General features: G+C 41.4%; 1 protein-coding gene across 1 annotated transcript in view; it reads right to left on the reverse strand.

Annotated features, from left to right (window-relative positions):
• The window catches only part of spata20 (spermatogenesis associated 20), a 55,478-nt gene extending 30,323 nt beyond the window's left edge, over positions 1-25,155 (reverse strand). Inside the window, exons 1-13 of the mRNA XM_026177292.2 lie at positions 24,859-25,155; positions 22,717-22,845; positions 22,562-22,626; positions 22,322-22,476; positions 22,086-22,229; positions 21,707-21,908; positions 21,460-21,590; positions 20,243-20,347; positions 19,091-19,165; positions 17,520-17,732; positions 17,125-17,317; positions 13,501-13,669; positions 6,296-6,504 (exon numbers count right to left, since the gene is read on the reverse strand). Of these exons, the coding sequence (XP_026033077.2) occupies positions 6,296-6,504; positions 13,501-13,669; positions 17,125-17,317; positions 17,520-17,732; positions 19,091-19,165; positions 20,243-20,347; positions 21,460-21,590; positions 21,707-21,908; positions 22,086-22,229; positions 22,322-22,476; positions 22,562-22,626; positions 22,717-22,845; positions 24,859-25,055 (1,987 nt within the window). The 5' untranslated portion in view covers positions 25,056-25,155. The remainder of the gene's footprint in view (positions 1-6,295; positions 6,505-13,500; positions 13,670-17,124; positions 17,318-17,519; positions 17,733-19,090; positions 19,166-20,242; positions 20,348-21,459; positions 21,591-21,706; positions 21,909-22,085; positions 22,230-22,321; positions 22,477-22,561; positions 22,627-22,716; positions 22,846-24,858) is intronic.
• Positions 25,156-25,181: the final 26 nt, after the last annotated feature.

Below are 25,181 nucleotides of genomic sequence, written 5' to 3' on the forward strand. Positions count from 1 at the left end.
TTTCAACTACAAAACAAAGACGGATATTGTGCATAATTGCAACCTTAGTCTTCAAAAACAAATACACACAAGGGAGGCTGAGGCGAGGGGATGTAGAGTGGCAGCATAGTGGGGTAATCCGTCTTGCGGTGACAGGCCACGCTGCTGGGACCGGCGTCCACACTGCAGCGGGTGTAGCGTCACTAATGGGCTTCAACCCCACACAGCGCCGCCACCATAATGGCTCCGTCAATCCTCTCAGATGAGAGAGCTCTCACGTGTCAGCTTCGATAAACACACACAGATGCAGGTGTGACGGCGCGCAGGGACAAGCGCTCCAAAACACACAAGCTCAGGCTGCCATCATCTCTGATCTGTCCCACATTTCATAATAAAAATAACAATCACCAAAAGATCTGCATTTCCAACTGAAAAATGATGAATCCTGTCATGGAGGAAAAGAAAAGATGTAACGTGAGATCCATTTGGAAGGGAGAAAGACGAGCCTACTGACTGTATTAGTAAGGAGAAAAAAAATTAACTGAGTCGAGATGACAAAAGAGTTATGAATAAAAATACAAGTGGGAGTAGGAAGCTGTTGAAATAGATGGTCCCTGTCAGACAGAGCAGCTTGGGAGCAAAAACAAATAGGCAACTACATCCAAATTGGAATCTACAGCCTGGCAGATCAAAGGTGCATGTCAGCACGTAGACAAAGTGTCAGTTTCTCTGACATGCCACCAGCCATCAGTTACAGAAGTGGATTGGCAACTGAAGAAAGGCTGGAGTGCACATCCAGGCCAGGACCATTTATTTTTATATCCCCAGTCCTTTGGTACAAAAAAAATCTCCTTTTTCTACAGATTTGCAACATTAAAGAAGTTCTTGAGGAAAAGTTTTTTTGTTTTTTACGAGCTAAGCAAAAAGTATAGACCAGGGATCGGCAACCTGCGGCTCTTTAGTCCTTGTACTGCGGCTCCGCGTGGTCTGGGAAAATAAATTAGAAGTATTTAGCTGAAGTGTGTTTTATTTGTGATTAGTTATTTTTTTAACTTGTAGTTCTAAATTGGAAGATTATTGTGATATTGAAATATAAAATAAAATTATATTTTATTATTTTTTCATCGCTCAAAATAAGCGTCACACTCGCGGAAGCCGGTATACCCGCCGAAGCGCCGTGCATTTATCGAGACTTTCAACCCCAGGTAGGCCAATTATGGATCTTCGGATCCACATTATGTCAGCAGCTGTTCTCCACCGTGAACTATGTTAAAAACAAACACCGCTCACGCCTCACAGATGACAGCTTACAGTCCTGCGTAAAGATGAAAGTGACTTAATAAAGCCCCGATTTTCAGACGCTGTGCGCGGAGGTTCAGGAGCGGAAGTCCCATTGTAAACATACCACGCAGACCCGACGATGTTTCCATGAACATGCTTTTCAGCATCTCTTTATTGACCACTTTTCACACACGGTTGCTGTACGCATACAGCCGGCTGTAGCTTTTCAGCTCACAGCCCGACACACACCAACACAACAGCCGAGAGCACTGACGTTAAGGCAGCGAGGCGAGATTGCGGGTGCTGCTCAGGTGCGTCCGCCTCCCCTGCAGCGGCATTGCAGACGATGCCCCGCCACACACATCAACCTGGTAAAATACATATTTAGGCAGAATTTTGCAAATATCTATTTTTCATCTTTTAGCAGCATAGTGCTTTTTTTCCAATTGTTTTTTCAAAGTCAGGTCAAGGCTCCAAAAGCCCAAAGGCGATATAAGGGGGCCTCACAACAGTTTTTGTTTGCTGGATCATTTTAGTTCAGCTGGGTGTCTTTCCTTTTGTTATATTTCTTTAAGAGTTCAAAATGTGTTAATTACATAAATAAAATGTAATTTTCTCTGTAGCACTTCATGGATTTCATAAGCAACACACCTTAGTTGAAGCATAAAGGTAAAAAACAAAACAAAATAATATATGCAGTGTTATCTTCATTTTAGATGTCAAAAAGTATTTGCGGCTCCCAGTGTTTCTTTTGCGTGGAAACCGGGTCCAAGTGGCTCTTTGGGTGTTAAAGGTTGCAGACCCCTGGTATAGACCATTATATTTTCAGACACTGTACAGAATATGTATATATGCGGATGGGTTTCTTGGACATTTGTTTATATTTAACGGCGCAGCGAGTCTCTTTACAGAAACTCTTTAAATCTTTTAGCTTTCTTGGCTAACAGATTAGCTACCTGCTTAGCTACCTGAAGCTTGAGCTCCTTCCACAGACGTTTACAGGACTGAGGTCTGGAGACTGGCTAGCCTTGTTTGGAAGAACAGATATGTTGAGTGTGACCCAAAGAACATATCTGTTCTTCCAAACATGGCAGGTTAGGTTGATGTGAGTGAGTTTCATCTGACCGCAGCACTTATTCCAAGCCTTCTCTGAATTATTTAGCTGTTCAATGGGAAAGTTAAGATTTGGTCTTGCCGACCATGGCGGACAGACTGGAATGGAAGAAACTAATTCTGTGGACAGGTGTGCTTTACACACATAACACATTGAGATCAGGAGTATCTGTAATTGACTGATTGTTTGTAACGTGGCACACAACCAATCAGTGGGAACCAGAATTCTGGCTGGGCTGTAGGGAATCAAGTACTTCACTTTCACTTAATGAGACGCAAATCTATTTATAACTTTTATGTAATGTGTTTTTTCTGAACTTTTGGTTAATATTCCGTCTCACTTAATTAAAATGAAACCATCATAAAAAATAGAGACTGTTCATTTCTTAGTAAATGAGCAAACTTACAAATTCAGCAAATAATAATAATCAGTTATATAATAATAATCAATAATAATATTTTCCCGCACTCTAAGTAACAGCTAAGAAGGCACTAATATTTTAATCACCAAAACTAAGCACAAACTTCTGGGATGGCCAGCAACCCATAATAGTAGTTACATAATTCATTTAAAAATTCTCCAACAGCACACACACTAAGGGGGGGGGGGGGGGGGGGGGGGGGTCAGTAGACACTATAACTGTCTGTCTTGGGACACCTATCAGTCAAAGTGACTGTGCCCCGAACGTGACTATCCAGCTGGAAAAGTTGGAAAAATTCACCCAATTCAGGATTGAATCTCTGAAACAGCAGGCTGTCAGTCTGTCTGCACAGTGCTACTTCTTCTACTTCTATAGTAATACACTGTTTCATCACTACCTTTTACATAAGAAGATTTTAATTAGCAAAACTTTAGGCATCTAAAGGAATTATTTCTACAAAACTCCAAACTTTCCACTGCAGGAAAGGTTTAAGTTCTTAGTGGAAAACAAGGTTAGACAACATTTTTCATTTTTAGTGGCCATTCGTGTACCTTGTTCAATCTATTTCTAACCTTTTTAATCATTCAATTTATTCTCTACAGTTATATGCCAATTTTAGATTAGATCAGATATTTTCAGTGCATTTGTGATAAATAACGAACAAACACATAAATACTGGCCTTACACAGCTTGTCCACTAGGGGCCTGGCCCAAATGTCCCACATCTCATCACAGCTCCATCAATCACTTATATTATGTTAGATATTGCTGAAAATATTGTCCTCAAAGGTTTCCTGCACCATGCTGATGCTAGTCTAATGCAATACCACCTGTTTTGTCATTTACCAGGTTCAAAATCATTGTAAAGCTGAGGCACAGGACCAGGTCAAAGACAAGACTTCAGTCACTGGGAAATCAGTAGGATTGTTTCTGGGTTGGGTTTCATTTCCTCAAGCAGAAAACAGATTTTTATTTATCGAATAGCCTGAAACAAAACAACACTCAAGTACTGTTTGTAAGGAAAACTATTTGCGGCCCAATTGTGCTTATATTTGTAATCAACATGAAAAGGCCCATACTGAGGAAGGAAAAGAAACAAACCCTACAAGGCTAAAAGGTAAGTACGAGGGCAGCAAGGAAGAACATGTAATAATTGGAAAAGAATGAAGATGTAAGCAAGATGAGAGCAGGCAGAAGCAGAAGGTGGGTTTGAGATTCCCACTGCAGATTGTCGTCCTGTTCCAGCCTGTCAGGAGCAGATGGACTGAGAGACAGAAAGAAGACATATTTGACAGGCCTGGTGATCAAAGTAGCCGAAGAATCAGAGCATCAGTCTTTGAGTGCTTTCAAGTTGAAGAGGTTCAGCTTGAATGAGTGAGGCTTTTACAGTGCTGAAGGTAGATAGGAGGAGGTCAATACTCCTCTGCTCCCCTCTTTTATCCTCCAGCTATTCATCAGTCTATCCACCAATCTGTGCCTTCTTGCCTTTTCACTAACATTTAAAGTGTAGCAATAGAGGGAGACTGACAGAGATATTACAGACGAGGCTTCCATCGTGTTAAGATCCAAATCGATCAATAAGGTGGAAGATATACATAGGCGAGAAAGAGATGGACGGTACATGAATAGATGAGCAATTAATGATTACGCTCATCCAGTAACTCAGCATCCATTCATGCCTCCTCTGTTTGTTTAACTCAGTGTGGTCAACTTCTGCCAATTTCCAATTCTGCAGACACATCTCAAACTTAGTATTTATTCATCTCTCTGAGCTACATCCTCACACTTTGCCTGAGCCGCAGCGGTATTCTGCAGTAGTGCTATTAATCTTTCACCTGTTTGTCAATCCAACCTGCATCTTTAAACACACTTGCCACATGCCCCACAGTAGCAGCACCAGTTTGTTATTTATGTTCTAACAGCTCAACAGAACTTCCAATATTACAGCAGATGTGTGTACATGCCTGTAGCACTTTCGGCCTGTTGCTTAGTCGACTGGCATCATTTTCTGATGTCACATTTGACTCCATGTGTATCCAAAGCTTGAACCCTTCTCAGTTTGTTAATCACTTGACTTATTTTTCTACTGCTTGACAGGAGCAGCTGGAAGCTTAAAAAAAAAACATTACATGACTGCTTAACAAAATTACCCTAAGTTTTCTACAGACATTTGTGAGCCCAGGAGAATGGACGTTAAAGACTTTTCCTTTTCCTCTGTGCTCATCTAACAACACAATCACTGTATTCGAGCACTCGTGCTCCTTTCAGTTACTAATCTGGGCAAATCTTCAGGTCTAATATCAAAACTGTTGTTCCTTGAAGACCCACTTAAAGCTATTCAAGACCACAGACTTCCATTTAACACACTTTTGACTCCATGGCTAATTTGCCTCTTTGTATAAACTGTATATTATCCATAGGACTTAAAGTCAGAGGAGCTGACTATAGGGTTCATATAGTGGTTATAGATCGGTCGGTGTGTGTGTGTGTGTGTGTGTGTGTGTGTGTGTGTGTGTGTGTGTGTGTGTGTGTGAGATCATTAAGGTAGCTACATTATATCTCTTATATGTAGTGTATGTTGAAACTTTACAGAGCAGTTAGATTTCTAGAGGGTTAAAATACAACATTCAAAAACACTAGCAAGTTTTTAAACAGAAGAAGTTAGTTATTCAGTATGAGTCACAAAAAATGCTAAATACAAACTGTGATGTTTTTGTTGGCTTTCATATTTTAGAAACAAAAGACGTATGAATCACTATAGCTCAGAGTACAATCACTCAAATTGTCCGCTCTATGACACTGTAAAATCACACTCCTTGCGGATTCCTAATTGCCACAGGCGACATTACCATCATGCTCTGACATGATGGTAATGTCTTCCAGAGTTATGTATTTAAATTCACTACTAATATTGTAGACACAGGTAAGATAACAGAGATTTCAGATATCTAAGTAGTTTATTTTCATTTTATAAGAAAGAAATCATGTTTGCCTCAACACCCATACTGAGATGATCTACCAATCTATCAGCACCTACATTTCCACTCCAGGTACCTATTCTGTCCCTGAAACTTCAAAGAAAGAAAAGGTTCCTTTACACTGTTGTTCATATGTGATTCCACTTCAGTCTGAAGAACCTCAGAGATTAGGCAAATTAGTTCACTGATGTAGAAACAGCTATTCTGACAAGACTTTCTAAAAACATGGCAAACCAGACGTTCCAGCTGTGTAAGCCTCTCTTGTCTTGCTCAAACAGAGCAATCAAAAGCTGTGCTTGGGCCAGATTTAAATGTTATCTTTATAAAAAGTAAGTTATCCTAACAAAAAGCAGTCACCACTCACACATCCCTAAACTTCCAGAATGTGCCAACCCCCCTGAGCAGGGACTTTGCTGGGGGTAAGATATTGTAGTTCTTATTGAAGTTAAGTGCATTGAGCATCTTCAAATGTTCCTATGGTAAAAAAAAAAAAAAAAAGCAGCTAATGCATCCATCCCTCACCCTCTTTCAGCTGCAGCAGTACTGTGCTGTCAGTGGGATCACTGCAGAAGTAGCCTCCGCCCTGATCATCCCAGAACAACACGTCCTGCCTCAGCTGCAGCTCCTCAGCCCACTGCAGCCACTCTGTTTGTAGCGTGGCCTCGTACAGGTCCAGCAAACCACATATGATGAAGGCATAGTCATCCAGGAAGCCAGAGATAGACGGAGATCTGCAGAGCGCAGAGGGAGAAAGTGAAAATCAGAGGAGCAGGAGAGGAGAGTGGGAATCAGGACAATTTTCATTAAGAATTTATTGATCGATGCGTTGACATGAGTTACTTTTAGTGAACTAGTTTTGCTTTGTTTTTTTCTCCATTCCATGCTTTACTTTTTTATACTGCCTGAGGAAGACAAACAGCCAGATGCTAAAGAAATGTGGAGGGACTGCCTTACAAAGGCATTACAAAGAGCCTGAAGGAGATACTTGGGACAATCCACGACTACATTATAATGCACATAGTTAGCTGAGTATAATCACTTCCTGAAGCATTTTTCTCAATGTGTAATTATTCATCTGTGTTTCTATAGTAAAGGCAAAGACATTCGCATAGGCACACAACTGCATACATAAGATGTCTGACGTTTGAAGTAACTCTTTTTCCTCCTCCACTTCATTCAGACGAGTTCTTTTGTCCTACCAATTTCTCCCAATTTTACAAATCATTCTCTGTCAGTGAAATTGATTCTGATTTATTGTTCAAGACTTGTCCTTCACAATGTTGCTACTGAGTCGCTGCAAATCAGCTTCTAAATTCGAGGGTTATTCCACCCCGTGCTACTTTTCCCCTCCAATTCTTATGACGGCACCCCGTCTGAGTGAGTGCATGGGGACAGACAGTGACAGGAGGCCAGACAGTGCTGTGACATGAGAGGCTGATGGCTGGCAGTCAAGAGGCTAAAAACAGGAGGTGCACTTGGAGAAGATAAAGTGCATGACTTTAAGGTCATGGAGAGGTGAGGAGTCAGAGAGCAGCTTTTCTTCCCCAGAAAAAAGGTTGATTCATGAGCCAACTCATACACAGAGCAAAAGCACTTGTTCTAGCCAACTCAACTCAGTATAGGACTCTGCAAAAGTCCTGACCCACCCCCTCTTTTCTTTTGTTTCCATGGAGCCAGAATTTCTTGTTATTTTTAAATTGGCCTTAAGCAAAAGTTCTGAGGCTTTCTGAAGTGGCTTTGGCCACTTTATTCACTCGTTTCAGTCCCTGTAAACTTACAATTATCATATAGATTATTATGTAAAATCTGAGGCCATGGTTCTCAGCCGGAAAAGGGTGGAGTGCCCACTCCGGGTCGGGGATGAGTTCCTGCCCCAAGTGGAAGAGTTCAAGGTTCTCGGGGTCTTGTTCGCGAGTGATGGGAGAAGGGAGCCGGAGATCGACAGATGGATTGGTGCTGCGGCCGCAGTGATGCAGCTGGTCGAGCTACGTCCCTACCCTCAACTATGGCCACGAGCTGTGGGTAGTGACCGAAAGAACGAGATCGCGGATACAAGCGGCAGAAATGAGCTTCCTCCGAAGGGTGGCTGGCCTCTCCCTTAGAGATAGGGTGAGAAGTTCAGCCATCCGCGAGGGGCTCAGAGTACAGCTGCTGCTCCTCCACATTGGAAGGAGCCAGCTGAGGTGGTTCGGGCATCTGACAAGGATGCCTCCTGAGCGCCTCCTGGGTGAGGTTTTCCAGGCATGTCCCACCAGGAGGAGGCCCTGATCTATGTTTACACATAGCAAATAAATGATTTTTCTTATATTTTCTATATAATTAAAGGAATGTGATTTCTTTTTTTGTCAACAAGGAGGCCGTTGTTTTTTGAGTTTGAAACATAAATAATTCCTTCCAGCAACTTGATGTAAGTAAGTATCCAAAACATACAAGTTTCATTTATATAATTTTTAAGGGATCTTATACCTGTTTTCACTCTTGTATACTTTTCATACAAGTTTCACACAAGACATAAATCTTATAAAGTTTGTATCTATATATCTTTTCCATATGGGGTACACGTACTGGAAAATTATTTACTAGGACTCACCTATCACGCGACTGGAGAGCGCAAACTCCGCCATTGTCGTTTTCCATCAAACACTCGTTAAAACAGCAACCTACAGGTATGTTAGCGCACTCATCCCTGACTGTCCGAGGGAAGGGCGGGGTCACACGTTGAAACAGACGCAAGGCAGACCAGGCGGGGAAATTTTTCTTTTACATTTTGCAACTCATATTATTTCTCTATCTGATAAGAAAACTATTCAATCAGATAGTTATTTCTGGTGAATGAAATACAGTTACACTTTCAAGCACTTTTAAGCGCCACATCTAAAAATTCAAGCACTTTTCAAACCTTGAAAAGACAACATTAAAATTCAAGCATTTTCAAGTATTTCAAGCACCCGTACGAACCCTGTTACAAGTCCTTTAAGATGCCCAGACAAATATTCCTTGAGATTGATAAAGAAATTATAAGAAATCTTGACCATAAGAATTCAAGCTGTGCTGAAGAGTAAATCTGGTCATTCCAGTTATTGCTTGACAGAACTGTGAAAACTCGTTTTTTGCCTCATATTCTGTACTTCCATTTATGCTTGCACGTTTCAGTAAATCGCTGCATTCATTTCCCACTTTCCTTACAAAATATAAAGAAATTTTACACTGGCTTAATACTTTTGCACAGTACTGAGCTTATAAAGCAGATATATATACAGTAGGGGTGCAACGATATTCGTATCGATATTGAACCGTTCGATACAGTGCTTTCGGTTCGGTACGCATATGTATCGAACAATACAACATTTGTAATTTATTTTATCAACTTTCCTTCTGACGATGCTGTCTGTGTGGAGCGCTCAGTGAATCTGCGTTCGACTACTCCGCCTAGGCTGCACTGTCGAGCGCAGATCCACTGAGCGCTCAACACAGACAGCATCGTCAGAAGGAAGAGCGCAGGGCAAGCTAGCGAGACAGAAGTTAAGCTCTCCTTGCAAGATGGACCTCCCCCACCCTCATTCAGATCTGGCGTTTGGAATTATTTTGGTTTTCATGTGACGTATGACCCTGAAGTCATGGACTAAAGTAAAACAGTATGTTGGATGTGCCATGCAATGCTTAATTAACTAGTGTGTTAGCGCAGTTAGCTCGTTAACGTGTTGGCCGTCTAGCCCCATGCACGGGGCGATCGGCGGTAGCTCGTTAACGGAGATTTGCTGTGTTGTGGCGTTAAGGTCATTTCAACGAGATTAACCTGAAAGCACTAGTGGGAACACCACGAATATGACTGCACATTTACGCCGACATCATCCTAGTGCAAAGACAAAAACAACAAGCATGCTACTAACTTTAGCCGAGTCATTTAGACAGCCGTTAGCACAGGATTCTCCTTATGCTGCTGAGAATATAGCCCAGAAGAAGCGGATAGTATAGCTTTTATTTTGGAAAGAGCCATTTCTCTGTAATAAACTCTCTTTTCCAAAGATGAGTGATTCCTCAATCAGATACAGGGCTTGCAAAATCGCTAGCCCGATGTCCCGGAGCTAGCGATCTTTCCAGTCGGGCTACAAAAATCTCTCTGCCCTGCCCGTCGGGCTATTGTAGGAAAAATATATGTCAATGCTTTTGCATTCTTTCAGAAATGTAGCTGGGTAATTATGTCATCGGCATTGGTGAGCCACTGTCAATATGTGACATATTGAAATCGCGTTTGAATTTGCGCTTGTTTTTTTGCTTTCACTTTGCAATGACAGCACTGATCTGTGAGTGATGATAATTTGTGCACCAATTCCTCTGACATCGTCTTATTAATCGTTAGCTTACTATGCAAACATGACAAGTGAAATCTCCCGCAGCAAGCTTAAACATGTGAGAGGTTGATCGCGCAGAGAATCGCTGAGCTTATGTGAGTGCCTGTGTAAAAGTAGCAGGATTTATATTTCAGTTCTGCTGAGCCAAATAAGACAGGTCGGGGTGAAGAAGTGACAGCCAAAGAAAAGCTTACCACAAAACGGAGAAGTTATGACAAATGAGAGTATAAGGCAAAAAGAAAGTGCAGCTTTATGGTTTCATGGACAAAAGAATTTCTGTGGCTGCAATATGACGAGCTAAATAACCAGGGGTGCACATAAGTGGTCCGCAGGTGCGCATTCTGAGTCATTAATAAAACAATGTAGCTAACCCTAACAGAAGCCTATGATACTCTGCAGACCCTTGAAATTAATTTGAATGCCCTCATCTAATTGCTCTTTATGCGCCAGCCCATCAGCGTGTGTGGGATTGTGTATAAAACTGTAATTGAACGGCAGTGAGGTGGAAAAAGAATAACTGCTTATGACACTATTAGAGTGCAGTCAAAATCACATTTGATTATTGGCTCAAAAAGTTTGAATTTGCATTACTACATATTATTGTGATCTTTGGAAAAACAAGCAAACAGACCCACACAGTAATGACAGGCTCATGCTTAAAAAGCCAGATTCATTTTAGCACAAGAAAATAACATTTAATTTAAACTGCAACAGTCATTGAATGAAAACAAACCATCCTTAAAACTAACATCATTAAAAATCAAATCAAATTGGTGGGCATTGGGGGGGTGGGGCTTGGAGCCTATCCCAGCTACCATAGTGCAACGGGCAGAGTACACCCTGGACAGGTCGCGAGCCTGATGCAAGGCTAACATTAAACTAAAACAAAATAAAATAAATTAGGGGGCTCCACTATAGGTCAGCTGGTTGACCAGGCAATACATATGCCCCAACAAGGGTCTGGGCTCCATTTCTCCCCACACAATTTCATCTGGCCCCACCCTTTCTTCCTACTTTGGATAGTACAGAGTAGACTGCAGTCTAATAATTCTACAATGCCAAAAAAGAAATCTTAAAAAAACAACTAATTGAGAAGTTATCTCTGCTAAGTGTAGTGCTGAAGAGGCTACAGCAGCAGCCTGAGTAATGAGTCAACATCACCAGTGACCCACTTGCCATGGCTATACTGGATCCATTGTCATGCCTTCCTTTGGTTCCTAAAGACCTTGGTGATACTCTTCATGATCAGCTCCTCAACATTACCACGGCCTATTAACCCAGTTAGCCCGAGCACCTACTATTCCTCCTGGTAAATTAGCGCACGGCCCATATGTGCCTGGCCTGGTGTGACAGAGTGATTTACCAATGTACAGAAAGTAAACCAGCCCTGAGAAAAGGGCTTTGGTAAGCACTCTCAGTGCCGACCCCATCTTGAATTGGAACATTATGAATGAGACACAGGCTGTGGAAGACAGAGGCTCGTGGTGTCTATCTGTTTATATGTGTGTTTAAAATTGCATGCATTTCATGCTGTGATGTGGGCTTCCTGGCATATTTTTCTGCTGATTCGGCCATACTGCATACTCACTCATTCGTAGTAACTAGGACATAGGGCTAGCCAACAGAACGGGGACACCTGGAGTGATGGTGTAGAATCAACAAGAGACTGTGTTCGTTCCGCTGTGTTTGTCACACTGATGAGAAATTCTGTTTGTATTTGGTCGTCTTGGCCATTTCAACACAAAAACCAGAGCTTAAGCTTAACAGTATTAGCTTAACTCTGTGCCATCTTCCACTTCATGTTAGGCTTAACTGTAAAAGGTTAAAAATCAAACACGGCACCCCGTAAAAGAAAACAGTCATTCTAAGACAAAACAGATTTTGTACTGTTGCTATGTAGGCTGAAAAAAACTCATCACGAGTCATTCAACAGGCGTCTTTAACCCAGTTAACACAGGGCCAGTCTTGTCTCAGATAGACAAAATGATAGAAACTAAAAGAGAAAAACTAATTACTGACCTGCAGCATGTAAATGTGGCTTTGCTATAACCAGGTTACTAGAATGCATGTGAACATGTTCTCTGATTTCTCAGAGTAACCTGATTTATCCAGATATAACCGTTTCCTGTTTGCATATAAACAGCCATCTCAGTACAGAACTACTGCGTACCGCTCCTCTACTACAAAGTGGAAAAAAAACCATTTTCCACATCCTATTTAGCAATGTCACACAGTACAAAAGGGACAAAGCTGTCTGTCATTTGGCATTGAGAAGCTCAAGATTATAACCTCATATCATCTCAATCATCAACATCTGGAAAAATCCTGGTGTGGAGGATCATCCCTTGCAATTAGGCCTGGGTCTCCAGTTCTAACAGGACAGTCTTCAAAGACCACACAGTCATCAGCCTGAAGGTAGAAAGACTGAGATTCTAGACCACAGAGTGAGAGATTAGAAACCTGACGTTATGATGTGACGTCTAAAGGCCCCTGAGAGAACTTCCAGCGGAAACAACCAGAACTCTGATGTGTTCCAGCAAACTCAAACTTTTTCTGGCAACGCGTTGATTACAACTCGGCCACCTTGGGAACTCTGTCTGCCACCCAAAAATGAAAATCAAGTTGAAGGATCACCGCTGGAGAAGATCCAGTAGATGAAGGCACAAGTGTCCACTAAAACCTAAAAATAGCAAAATGCTCAAAACAGTCTAGAGGCACAACAACAGGAATATGTTAAAGGAGAAATCAACCAAACCCAAAATCAGCTAAGGCTTTTCATTTTTGTGGGCCCAAATACTGGATCAGACCTTATAAATCTAGCAAACACTTCAAGAAAGCGAAGGAAACTCAGACAAATACAGGAGTATTTCCTTTGTGGTCTTCTGCTTTCTCATAAGAACTAAAACATTCAACAACTCTCTCGGCCGAGGAGGACTCAATTTAGCACAACTTGTTTAGTGCAGTGGGTTCAGCAAACCTTTACTTTCCATAAATCATATTCATTTCATTTTGGTTTCACTCCATAACCTTCCCGCCTCACCTGCAATGACTCTATGCCCTACCCGTGAGGCTCGCTAAACTTCAGGAAAAAAGCACACATGCAGTGTCTCTGAGAGAATTTTGTACTACAGATGCATCGAATCAGGAATAAAATTCTGAGACTCTCAAAAATCCAAATCAAGGTTAGGACAAACATCCTCTGACAGCTTTCAGTCACAGTTAAATATTCAAAAACTGCAGGACTGTGTGGGTCTAGTCTGACATGTATGTGAACAAAAGCATCAAGCAACCAGCTGTCATCAGATTCTCATTCTGACTATGATCGCTGAATTAAAGCTTTTAAAAACTGAGCCATCAAAACTTTCTCTCGCTTACATCTGTTGCACCTCCATCTGGTCTCCACGGTAACAAGATCGAAGGATGGTCTGCTGCTTAGCGTCCCACAGGTGCTCCTTTAGGAAACCCCCAGCCTTCACTGCTCTCTCCACCAAGTCCTTGTCTCCCAGCACAGCTCCGACGCGAGCGTAGGCCGACAGCATCAGGCCTAACAGGGAGAAAGTAACGGTGATGTCGTTGAGGGTGAGTGTATTGAGGTCACCAAGTAATAAAATGACATACTCACTGCTTAGGTATCAACATGTAGCCCCTGCCACACTTCCAATTTAGTTATCCCCCCCTCTCTCCTTTGAAGTCCCCCTGTTCCTCCTCTTGTCCCTATCTGCATCCATCCTTCCTCCCGCTTTCCCTCCACCCGTCTTTTATGTAGTAAATCAAAGCCTAGTGAGTGCACAGCCTCGCCTTCAAAGTTTTGCAGCAGAGGACAGGTGATTAATGGCAAGGTTTCTTCATTAGAGAGGAGACAGAGAGTCTTGCGTCTAATTGGAAAGTTCTCAGGATCGCCGAGCTTCATTACCTCACTAACACACACTGTCTGAGACATCAGCCCCGGGAGCCAAATTCGTGGGTGCACTTGTGTATGTGTGCTCTCTTGTAATTAATCGAATCTGAGACAATGTGCAGGACAAACAGTGCTAAGGAGACATCACATTAATCCCAAATGACAAGTGTCTGTAATAATCTACGCACACTTTGACACTGCAGAAAAACGGCGTGCTCGTGAATATGAGCGGTATTTACTGTAAATATATGACAGTCTGATAAAATTGCTTGTGCTAACTTGACATAATCAGAATCAAACTGTCTTGTTGAGAAAAGAAGAAGTGCTCATAATCTATCAACTAATATAATGTAAGGTGTCTGTTTCCGTTGTAGAATTAATGGTCACATTGTGGAACATCCCACAGAAAAACTTCTCCTTTCTGGCACGCTGTGTTACACTTTTGATCATGTCTGCAACCTGAATCCCTGATCAGACAGATCACTGCCTCTGATTACGAGGCTGAGCTGTCTATCGATACTTAGCTAATCCAGCCAAAGGATCGATGAGCTCATGCCACAGCCGTGCACAATTTACAAGACCCGCGACTCCTCCTGTGTTAATGGTCAGAATTTAATCAGACTTACACACAGTGATCAACTTATTGGTCTTAACCCAAACTGTGCCCAAAGGTCAACATCACTTTTGTCATTTTGAGGCAATAAGCTCAGAACTGTGACCGATCGTGAAACGCTTGAACTACTACGTCACTGACATTGTTTTTTGTGCATGTCCTTCATAGTGACATAGTTTGATGTTTAAAGTCACAGCTTTTCCAGTGGTGCACTCTAGCACTGTTACCTAAAGGTCGCTGTCCAACTTTCTCCTGCAGCATGGAGGGAGACACAGTGCAGGTCCAACAATAAATAGTAACTCTAAGTTTGAAGCTTTATATTAACTTAATGGCTAAACTTTGTATGTAACAACAGATGACATTTGTTGATTTGTGTTAAGAAAGAAAGTGTAGGTTGGCAGTTACTCTGTGGGACAGATGAAATTCAGATGAAAGGCCCCTAACTCACCAGTCACACAACACTAACTGACCAATCAAGGTAGGAGCACACAAACAACTGTGTTTACTGCTGTTTTGGGAGGTAAAATTACTGGTTTTGTCAATGGAGTCTGACTGAGTGCACCGCCTTCTCTTCAGGTAAAAGCCTGGAAATGTCCTAAACATAAAGTACACTTAAACAGATATTGATCCCTTTTTGTGGCTGAAATCCATGTTGGCGCTGACTGTGTCCTCAGCAGTACATGGCTATAGTTTCTGTGCTGTGTGCTGTCTGTTTGAGTTTCTGTCACTGGCATCTACTGAAGAAAACAAACTGACCGTGGATCACAACCTCAGCCAGCCTTACTTCAGATAAAATTATCTATCCCCAGCTAAACAGGCAAAATTACTTCTGATATCTCAAATTTGGTTTTGTACAAAATGCAGACATATGTATTGGGTATCACCACTCTAGGAGTGTTTGGTCCATTTAAGGTACAAAAAAAAAAAAGATTAAAGGACTAAAGAGGGGGGCTGAGAAGGGAGTAAATTTTCTATCGTCCAAAAAATGACCATATTTAGGCAAATTTATGAGAACAGGAAGTTACTAAATGAATTTCTAATTATTTCTCATCTTATCTTACAGAGCTCATAGTGCTCCAATAATGCTCTGCATTTAATCATTAGTTATTACTAATCTGTGGCTCACTTTCAGTCTGTCTTTTGTCCCATCTTCCTCCCCTACTCCCAGCCAGTCACAGCAGATGGCTGCCCTTCACTGACCCTGGTTTTGCCAGAGGTTTCTTCTGGTTAAAATTGAGTTTTTCCTTCCCACTGTCGCCAAAGTGCTTGTTCGCAGAGGGTCGTCTGATTCTTGCTTTATTCTCTATTATTCGTAGCTTCTTTACTTTACAATATATACTGCTCCTTAGTGGAGAGCATGCTCTCCTGCTGCCTGGCTGTTTAGTACCCAGGGGCCACAAAAGAGATCAGGAAGGCTGTACAGAGGGTAATTAACACCACCTCAAAAAAATCACTGGCTGCCCTCTGCCACCCTTTGAGCCCATCACCAGCTCCTCCCATCTCAGGAAAACCAGATCTATCACAGGTGCACCCCGACCACCAATTTCCTGCCCCGCTGCCCTCCCGCACCTCCAGACTTACAAACAGCTTCTTCCCCTGGGCCATTCTCACATGCAGTCTTTTCTTTGCTCTACATCCAAGCACTTTGCAACTATTTTGTTCTCTATTGTGTGCCTTTCTCTTGTTTTGTATAAATCCCTCTTGATTGTATATATTTCTCCTGTTTGCTATTTATTCCTGCTGTGTACAGTTTAGATTTTGCTCCAGCACAGTTGGTGTGGAGCACCCACAATTTCGTTGTATGTGTACATTAACAATAAAGGGCTATTCTATTCTATATAAATATAATTGAATTGATAAAAAAAAAAGAAAACAGGAACAGGTTTTCACAAACAAAGACTTGTAGTGTGCCCAAAAAGGATAAAGTGATTTCAGTGACACTTCACTGTATGAGTGCAAAGCTAACACAGCTGAGTGTTGCACTCTGTAGACGGTCGCAGCACATTCCTCTCACAGTCAGCTACATATGACTTATTAATGTGTATTATTGCTCCAGGTCTGCCTCGTTTTAATAAAAAAGAACTTGTGGTCTGTTGACGTCCTGAATAAAATGATTGAAAAAGGTGCTGTTGGAGTTCTAAAAACGCTCCTCATGAGTTATTGATTCCAGAAAATGGAAAATGTGAATTTCTTCCCTACCTAAACCTGAAAAGTAAAGCGATATAGTTCCTTGACTAAAGTGAACGTGTGTTTTTAGTGGTCTTTTGTTCCCTATAAATTTGCATACATTTTTAACACTCAGTGGCCTTAATATATATAAAGCTGCACCATTCACCCTCAAATGTTTTTGTTCATATCATCAAGCCCTATTACTGCTGTCACTCATTACGATTACTCATCTATTAAACAGAAAAATCAATGATGCTGAGCCTAAGAGCCATTTGAATGACTGGAAGTGACCATTTCAGTGCTGTAGTGTAAACTTTACCATTCCAGGAGGCCAACATCTTGGTGTCCAGATGAGGGCGTGGCCGACTCTTTCTCACTACGGCCATTTTGGCTCTGGCAGAGGCCAGGAGCTCATTGACTTTCTCGACAGTGATGCCAAAGCGAGCAGCTGTTAACTCGACTGAATAACGCACGATCAGCACATTCTGGCCCTGCAGCTCCCCGTGGGGGTCCTGGCAACACACAGTACAGGGAATAAGAGGGTGTTCACACATACTGATCCACACTGACTGCAGCATTTTTCATGTTAATGGTTACTGACACTATCAAGTCACCTTAAAGTCCTCTGTGACTGAAGTATAATAAACCATTATCATTCTGTGCATATTCACTTTCATTCATTGAGCAAGACCAACACAACTAGAACAAAAGTACCTGTTCTGGAGCAACATTGCCTTGCTCTTTGACCCCATAGTGATGCATAAAGATGTCAGCCAGCGTAGCATTACCAGCGGTGCCCTCCACCACGTCTGGTAAGAGCTCCCGAACTTCAGAGGCTGTCCACACGCAGAAAGCCCCCTCTCGCTTTTCTGGTCCCCCCGAAGCCGGGACAGAGTCTGCATCCTCTGCACTGTAGAAGCCCCCAGACTGTTTCAGAGAACGTACAAACACACAGAGAGGGCAGGAGGAGGGAGAGGTGCTTTTTAAGGACGAGAGACAAAATGCACTGTTGTAGATCAGTTGAGAAACATGCAACAGTATTCACGACACTCTTTCTGTTGCTGTGACATGATGATGAAAAACAACTATCTGAGAACATGAAAAAATTATTTTAGACACTGAAATTTCACAAACGCATTAATTCGGAAAGCTTCGGAAAGTAAAAACACATGAAAACCTAAAACCGCGGCAGTTGGTTGGAGGAAAAGCAGGACGGTTTAGCATCCTTTTCCTAAAATGAAGACTTAAACACTGCACTGCTACTGCACTTTTTTAAGATCATAACTGGCCTATTAATGTGGTTGGGAAACACAGAGATTTGCCAACCACAAAGTTTAACAGGGTTTTAATAGATCTACTGTAAAAAACACATAATGACTCTCAATTAATTTCAACCCCTATGATGCAAGATAAATCAAGCTTCAGGTAGTTAAAAAGGAAATACGGAGACTGAAGATCACTGGGACCCACACAGCTCACAGGGAACCAGCTGAAGTAAAAAAGTACTCCAGTAATTTAGCCTGAGGACAATCACGGAGTCTCCCTTACTGTGGGAAGATCCCACCCACTGTATTACAAAAAAGCAGCATGAAGTCTGTAGAAAATGATCTTTGCAGCACCAATTCATTAGCCTGTAATTGCATAATAAATCTTAGGGAATATTATTATTGCAACAAGTCTGGTTTTAATTGTGTGCCCAATTCACTTCTGTCGCCTCATTTAACAAAAGGGGGGGAAAAAAGGCTTGACCCTTAGACGAGAAGCAAGAGTTTAAGAGGCTATTCATCAACGGGGTCCCACCTCGTGACCTTGAGGATGCATGAACAAAAAGAATCCATAGAAAGGAACTTAATACAGTGTTGGCTTTAATATGCCTGTGCATTGATTCTCCAAGTCTGTGAAAGATGTCTTGACACATGCTCAATCATGCAGGTAAGAAAATCCCCAAAAAGTTTTTTGGGACTGTAGAAAGATAAACATGGTTAGTGTCATAAATATCTCCCTTAGCTCCACAGTGTAGGGGTTTACACATTTGCTCAGCTGGAAACATAAATCCTCTTTGGGGTTATATCAGGAAGGACATCTGGTATAAAAGCTCTGCCAAACTAAACCTTTAAAGTTGCCTGCTGTGATGACCCTTCATGCCAAAGAAGCAGCCAAAAGAAACTATTTCTTGTGAAATAGTTTCTTTATTTGCTGATTTACAAAACCATCACAATGACGGTGAAGTTCCCATTACCACAAAAACAACACAGCAGTTGTGCACACAGAAATGGCAGACTCACCTTGTCGCTCAGGTCTCTGGAGACGTAAAGCAGTACATCCTTAGCCACTTCTGCAAAAAACTGCTCACCTGAAACCTGGAAAAACAGAAACGCACACAAGTCACCTCCCAAAGCAACATGATTTAACCTTAACATGACCTCACAGGTACTGTCACGTGGAGTGGTCTGTGCAGTATGCAATGAGAGTTCTATTTGTTTGAGTTTGTATGTTTGTGTCCTAATTAGGGTTTGTTTTTCAGTCTCTGACTTAAAAGCAGGCCAGCCCAGCAAGCACTCACGGGAAAACTGAAAACTATGGCATTCAGATTCTTAAGTTGTTTGCTGCATCATAACTCAGTGCTGCCCACTGCAGTGAAAAACCCTGTCAAGTGTTTGAAGTGATGTACTAAAAACAGTAGAGTACAGTCATTTTGACTGAGGGCTAAATAAATAAAATGAAAGTTACAAAGTACAGTCTGACCACTCCTGGATTTTTAGGACCTATGTTGATACAGACTTTGAGGAAGCAAAAAAAATTCCAGCATTACATCTACAATACTTTTTTTACTGTACTATATTAGCGATGTGTGAAACCACTTGAGATGACTAGATGTTTAATCACTGCTGCCCTTGATAGTGATCATCAAAATTACTGCGTAGTTTAAGAAATTCATCCATTTCTTATTCAATTCTGGGTCACAGGGCGCCTGACCCTATCCCAGATGTCATAAAGTGAGAGATGGCGCATTTGCCGCATTAATTAATTTTTTTTTTTTTTTTGCTATGTCTGGTTTTATTACTATGTGCATATTAGTATTGTACAGCACTTTGGTCTACCAGGTGTGTTTTTAAAGTGCTATATAAATAAATAAATGATGATGAAAGAAATCTGTTATCACAACTCTTTGGGCTCAAACTGTAAGAAATAAATGTGTAAAATTACAGAATATGTTCTGGTAGGCCATTGCCCAAACAATAAGCCTCACAATAACAGCACATGTGTTGTCACTGTGAGTGTTTGATTTGACTCTGAAACAAAGTAAATGTTTGCCATCTCTTATGCTGGAGATTTTAGGTTGGGGGGTAACATTAATTATGCAGACAAGAGAGAAAGATCAGAGCTAATTACACTGTCAGATACACAAACAGCCACACAGAGACAATTGCACACACCTGGGAAGCTGTTATGTAGGCAACAGCCAGCTGAGCCTGGTCGTACAACATCTTCTCAAAGTGAGGAACATGCCAGGAGGAGTCTGTGGAGTAACGATGAAAACCCTGAGATAAAGAGACATAAAGAGGGAGGCTGCTTAATTTTACTCACTAAAATTAGTTGAAAGTATCAGTACTACAACATAAGTATATCTGACTTGAACTAAAAACACGATTATATTAAAGAGACCAAGAGTACATCTGTGTGTTTTTGTGTCTGACATGAACAAACCAGGCTTGCACATTAGAGAAGCACCACTTCTGACAACATTCTGACAACTTTTTATTTAATTTTCTTGTTACTTGATGAATAAAATGTCCTAACCGTACAAAATGCCCTTTGTAAGAGCTTTCCTCTACAGTTTTGATTCAGTCTGTCATGCATCTCTATGACTCGCCACTGCATTCTGTATGATTTGATGGGTTGGGCATCACTGACCACATGCACAAAATAGCACTAACATATTTTGGTTTTCTGGGTAAACTTCCAGGTTGTCTTGGTATCCTTGTCTGTTCGAGCACAAATGCCCTTTTAAGACTTTGCTTTTTTGATGAGTTCTGACAGATGTGGGAAAAACAGCGTTTTATTAAAACACACCTAAACTTAAACATGCCAGTTTCTACTAGTGAATTTAAAATGATCATAAAATGGAATGGATTGAAAGAGACCTGTGGATGTTTTTCATGAGAGGCTTCTAATATTTTATGTTATGGATACTTGTATATAGTACGTTATGCTGCAGACCTCACAGAACAGAGCAGGCCTCAAGGACATTGGATGTGGCATTAATTATGCTAGAAAAAGGTTGAGCCAGGGTAGAGTTGGGTTGCAAAGCAGCATGCAGAGTCAGCAGAAATGGTGGGGACAAGCTATATGACAGCTGCCAGTGTCACAAACTGTATCAGCTGAGCATCAGCTGAACTAAAAGCATCTGCCCTGTCAGCCAGAATTTAGGGTTAATTTATAAATTTTTCTGACAGTTAATTTACTCCCTATTTTTCATGAATCTTTACCACTCAACCTGGTGGTTTGAATTTTGTTTTTCTGTGTTTAATATTTATTCATATATCAATTTTTTTACAATACTTTGCCATTCATAATCCTGTTACAAAAAAAAAAACAACAACAACAAGAAAGAAAAACCCTGAATTACAACACTAGTTTGGTTTGTTTATACCTGTGCAATGTGGTCATGGATGCCTCCCAGTGCCATCATGCGAAGCGTGTGCAAGGCCATCTGGAGAGCCTCGACCCCTTCCGATGTGGAGCGATTCACAGTCCAATAGGACATGAGGAACATCAGATTCACTACAGATGCATAGGCAAGAGAGAGAAACAGGAAAAGACTTGCTGTCAGGTAGTCAAATAAAGAATTTTCTACAGGCCTTAAAGCTACAGAGCTGACCACTTGGGCTCATGTCGACCTGGTGAGGGGAACTTTGGAGCGTCTCTAAAGCCTCCATACTCTTCCTCATAGGAATGGGCGAGCTGCTGGAAGCAGCGATTAGCCACGTCTGGAGCCAGTGGAGGACTTTGGCCTGCGTTTGCAGTGATGGTTGTGCCTTTTTTCAGGGCCTCAATGATCCTCTCCCCACTGGACTCCAAAGCAGGACGATTATTCTGCCACTTTAGAACACAAGTCATACTTTATGTCATTCATACACTTCCACAGAGACAGCACAGGAGGGTAAAGAGAACAAACAAAAATATAATTTAAATCTCTTTAACGACTTTTTTTCATCCCCACTAACAATGCATGAAATCTGATATAATAATGTTCCCTAATTCTTGAAGTTTTACTACCTGATCTATGATTCTGGTGAGGACCGTCTTGAACCCAGGTCTACCTCCACGGTCTCTGGGAGGGAAGTAGGTTCCTCCAATGAAAGGTCGAAGTTCAGGAGTCAACCACACACTCATAGGCCAACCACCACCTCCACTTGTTGCCTGGAAATAATTCCCAGGCAAAAATTATAAAGGGGCACTAGCAGAGTGAAGCTGAAAGAGATTTTCATGTGAAAATGTAAATGTATACAAACCTGCACAAAGGTCATGTAGACCTTATCCACATCAGGCCTCTCTTCTCTGTCTAGCTTGATGCAGATGAAGTTTTCACTAAGGATTTTGCCAATTTCCTCGTCCTCGAAGGACTCCCTCTCCATAACATGGCACCAATGGCATGTGGAATAGCCCACTGGAGGTCAAGCAAAAGAAAATTCTTAATGTAGTGATCCAGATATCCGTAATCTATGTCTCGGAGATTTTTTTTTAACTCTTACCGGATAAAAAGATGGGTTTGTCTTCATTCTTTGCTTTGTCAAAAGCATCCTTCCCCCATGGATACCTGACCAAAAAAGGAAAAAAGAAAAACAAAACGTGGCATTTGGCCGTGCTTTCAGAAAGTATGTCCATCTGAAGTTTAAAAAGCACTCACCAGTCGACAGGGTTGTGCGCATGTTGTAGCAGGTATGGTGACCTCTCCTTAGCTAACCTGTTGGAGTGTTTGTGAGAAGTGGATGATGGCCCTTCACTCCCTGACGCCATACTCATGAAGACAGATGGACTGGACACACAAGATGCTTATGAATGTGGATCCTGATTCTTATTAGCAAAACAGAGCAATCTTGATGTTGCTGCCTCGGTGTGGGCCCAAATACAGTGACTAAATACCTTACACAATGTTAAGCCAGCCCCAGGATGTCATTGTGTTACCCTTGAGCAGAGATGGGCAGTAACGCGTTACAAGTAACGCGTTACTGTAATCTGATTACTTTTTTCAAGTAACGAGTAAAGTAAGGGATTACTATTGCAAAATCGGTAATTAGATTACCGTTACTTTCCCGTAGGAACGCTGCGTTACTGCGTTACTAAAACCGTGATTTTTTTTGCGAGAATGTCTCATGACAGTGACGTAAGCAAGTGCGACGTTGGTGACAGCAGCTGTGTGCAGATCAACAATGGATAATATATCGAGTGCGGGAGAGAGTATGAGCGTGCAGCGTTTAAAGTGTGGAAGTACTGACCTTACTTTGAGTTTGATTCCATAAAAAGTGACAAAAACATTAGCGTCCATCGTGCGTGGGAAGAAAACTTCTTTTTACAGCGAAAAAAACCCCTAAACTTCCGAGCAAGCACCGAGTAGCTACGACGTGATGGGAAACTCACAGAGACACTCGTGCGGATTCTTCAACTGACCGCAGCACACCTACACCAGGGTAACCCTCCGCCTACCCTGCTCCTGCTTTACAGGTGAAAATAGAGCAAAAGGACCGCTGAGTCTTTGACTTTATTTATTTTCTGCTGTGTTTTACTTGCATCTGTTTGAAAGAGTGAGTGAAAACACAAAGAATATTTTATTTTATGTGCTGGAATGTGTAGAAAATAGGTTTAAATGTTAAACTAATTTATTCAAGTCAGAGAATGTTGCATATAATTAAATGTTTTGCTTGATGCATAAAGTTAAAAGATTAAAACTGATAAAACAAGTTAAAAAAAAGAGACTTTTCCATTTGATTACATTTTGTATGATGGATTATGTAGAAAAAGTAGAATTGGGCTGAAAGATCTATCACTTTATCACCTCTTCAGGTTGTAAATCGTGTTTTTAAAAAGTAACTAAGTAACTAAGTAACTAAGTAATTAATTACTTTTGAAAATAAGTAATCAGTAAAGTAACGGGATTACTTTTTGGGGGGAGTAATCAGTAATTAATTACTGATTACTTTTTTCAAGTAACTTGACCAACACTGCCCTTGAGTAATACGATAAAAATACAGCTACAACATTCAGTTCAAATTTCTCTATACATACCCGTTCCTTACAGAAACACTGTCAATACCCTGTGTAGTATATCGACAAAAGAATATATAAAATAATATACTAATATTGATAGGTTAATTTTTTCTAATTACAATTCTTGAGCGTTTCTGGGGCTGTACAAGCTTGTTCAGCAGCTCATTAAAGCTGCAGTAGCTGTCAAGCAGCTGTTAGTCCAGACTGGCAGCCGTGGCGAATTCCATTTGAATATTCTCCAATTTATTATGACTTAGCTAAAAAATAAAAGTTCATACCCCGGAAAACGTCAACAAACAGCTTTCATTTTATGAGTCATTTTTGTTGAATTCGGGTGGAAAAGCTGCACATATGTGCGTGATTTTTCACGTGTGACTTAGAAGCACAATGCTAGAATTTTCATCGTTAGCGGAGGGTGGTCGATGAGTTACCAAGAAACCAGCAAGAAAAGCTAACCAGTTAATAGAAACCAAAACATATTGTCAGCCTTTGTACTTACACCGAATTGAAATGCGTGGCATTATGATTTTAATCAAATGTTTGCCCCTACGGGGGAATGTCTCTGGCCACGAGTTAGCCTTAGGGACATATTAATATGAATGATTTTATATGGGAGTATGGTGTGGTTCGACACTCGTTAGTGCTATTGTGCCACAAGCAACAACCGTATCATAATACAACAGGTCGTGACTTTTATGCTAAGCCCGCTATGCTTGCTGTAAAATGTCAAAGCAGTGTTTACGTACAGCTAGCATTAGCTACACATTAGCTGAGGCAGCGTTACCTGAGGTAGCAGGCCGCCCGGGGATGGAGGAGCGGTGACCTGTCGCTTGGTGGGTGGGGAATTTGTCTGAAACACCTTAAGTCACCCTGTGATTTCTGCTGTGGACTATACGCTCCCGAATAAGCTGCAGTTAACACGCATGTAGGTCCCGCGCGGCTATGTTTGGACGCCGACCGACGCCATGCTAGTCTTAACATCTTAATCCACCAAGTGCGTCACTTTAGCAAGCTAACGTTAGCTAGTTTGTGAAGAGACAGCAGTCAAAACTTCCAGGCATGAGTTAAACACTTTTTTTTGCAATACCCTCACTTGACAGATGGAGG

Source organism: Astatotilapia calliptera, chromosome 8 (assembly GCF_964374335.1).
Source record: "Astatotilapia calliptera chromosome 8, fAstCal68.1, whole genome shotgun sequence".
NCBI classification, from domain to species: domain Eukaryota; kingdom Metazoa; phylum Chordata; class Actinopteri; order Cichliformes; family Cichlidae; genus Astatotilapia; species Astatotilapia calliptera.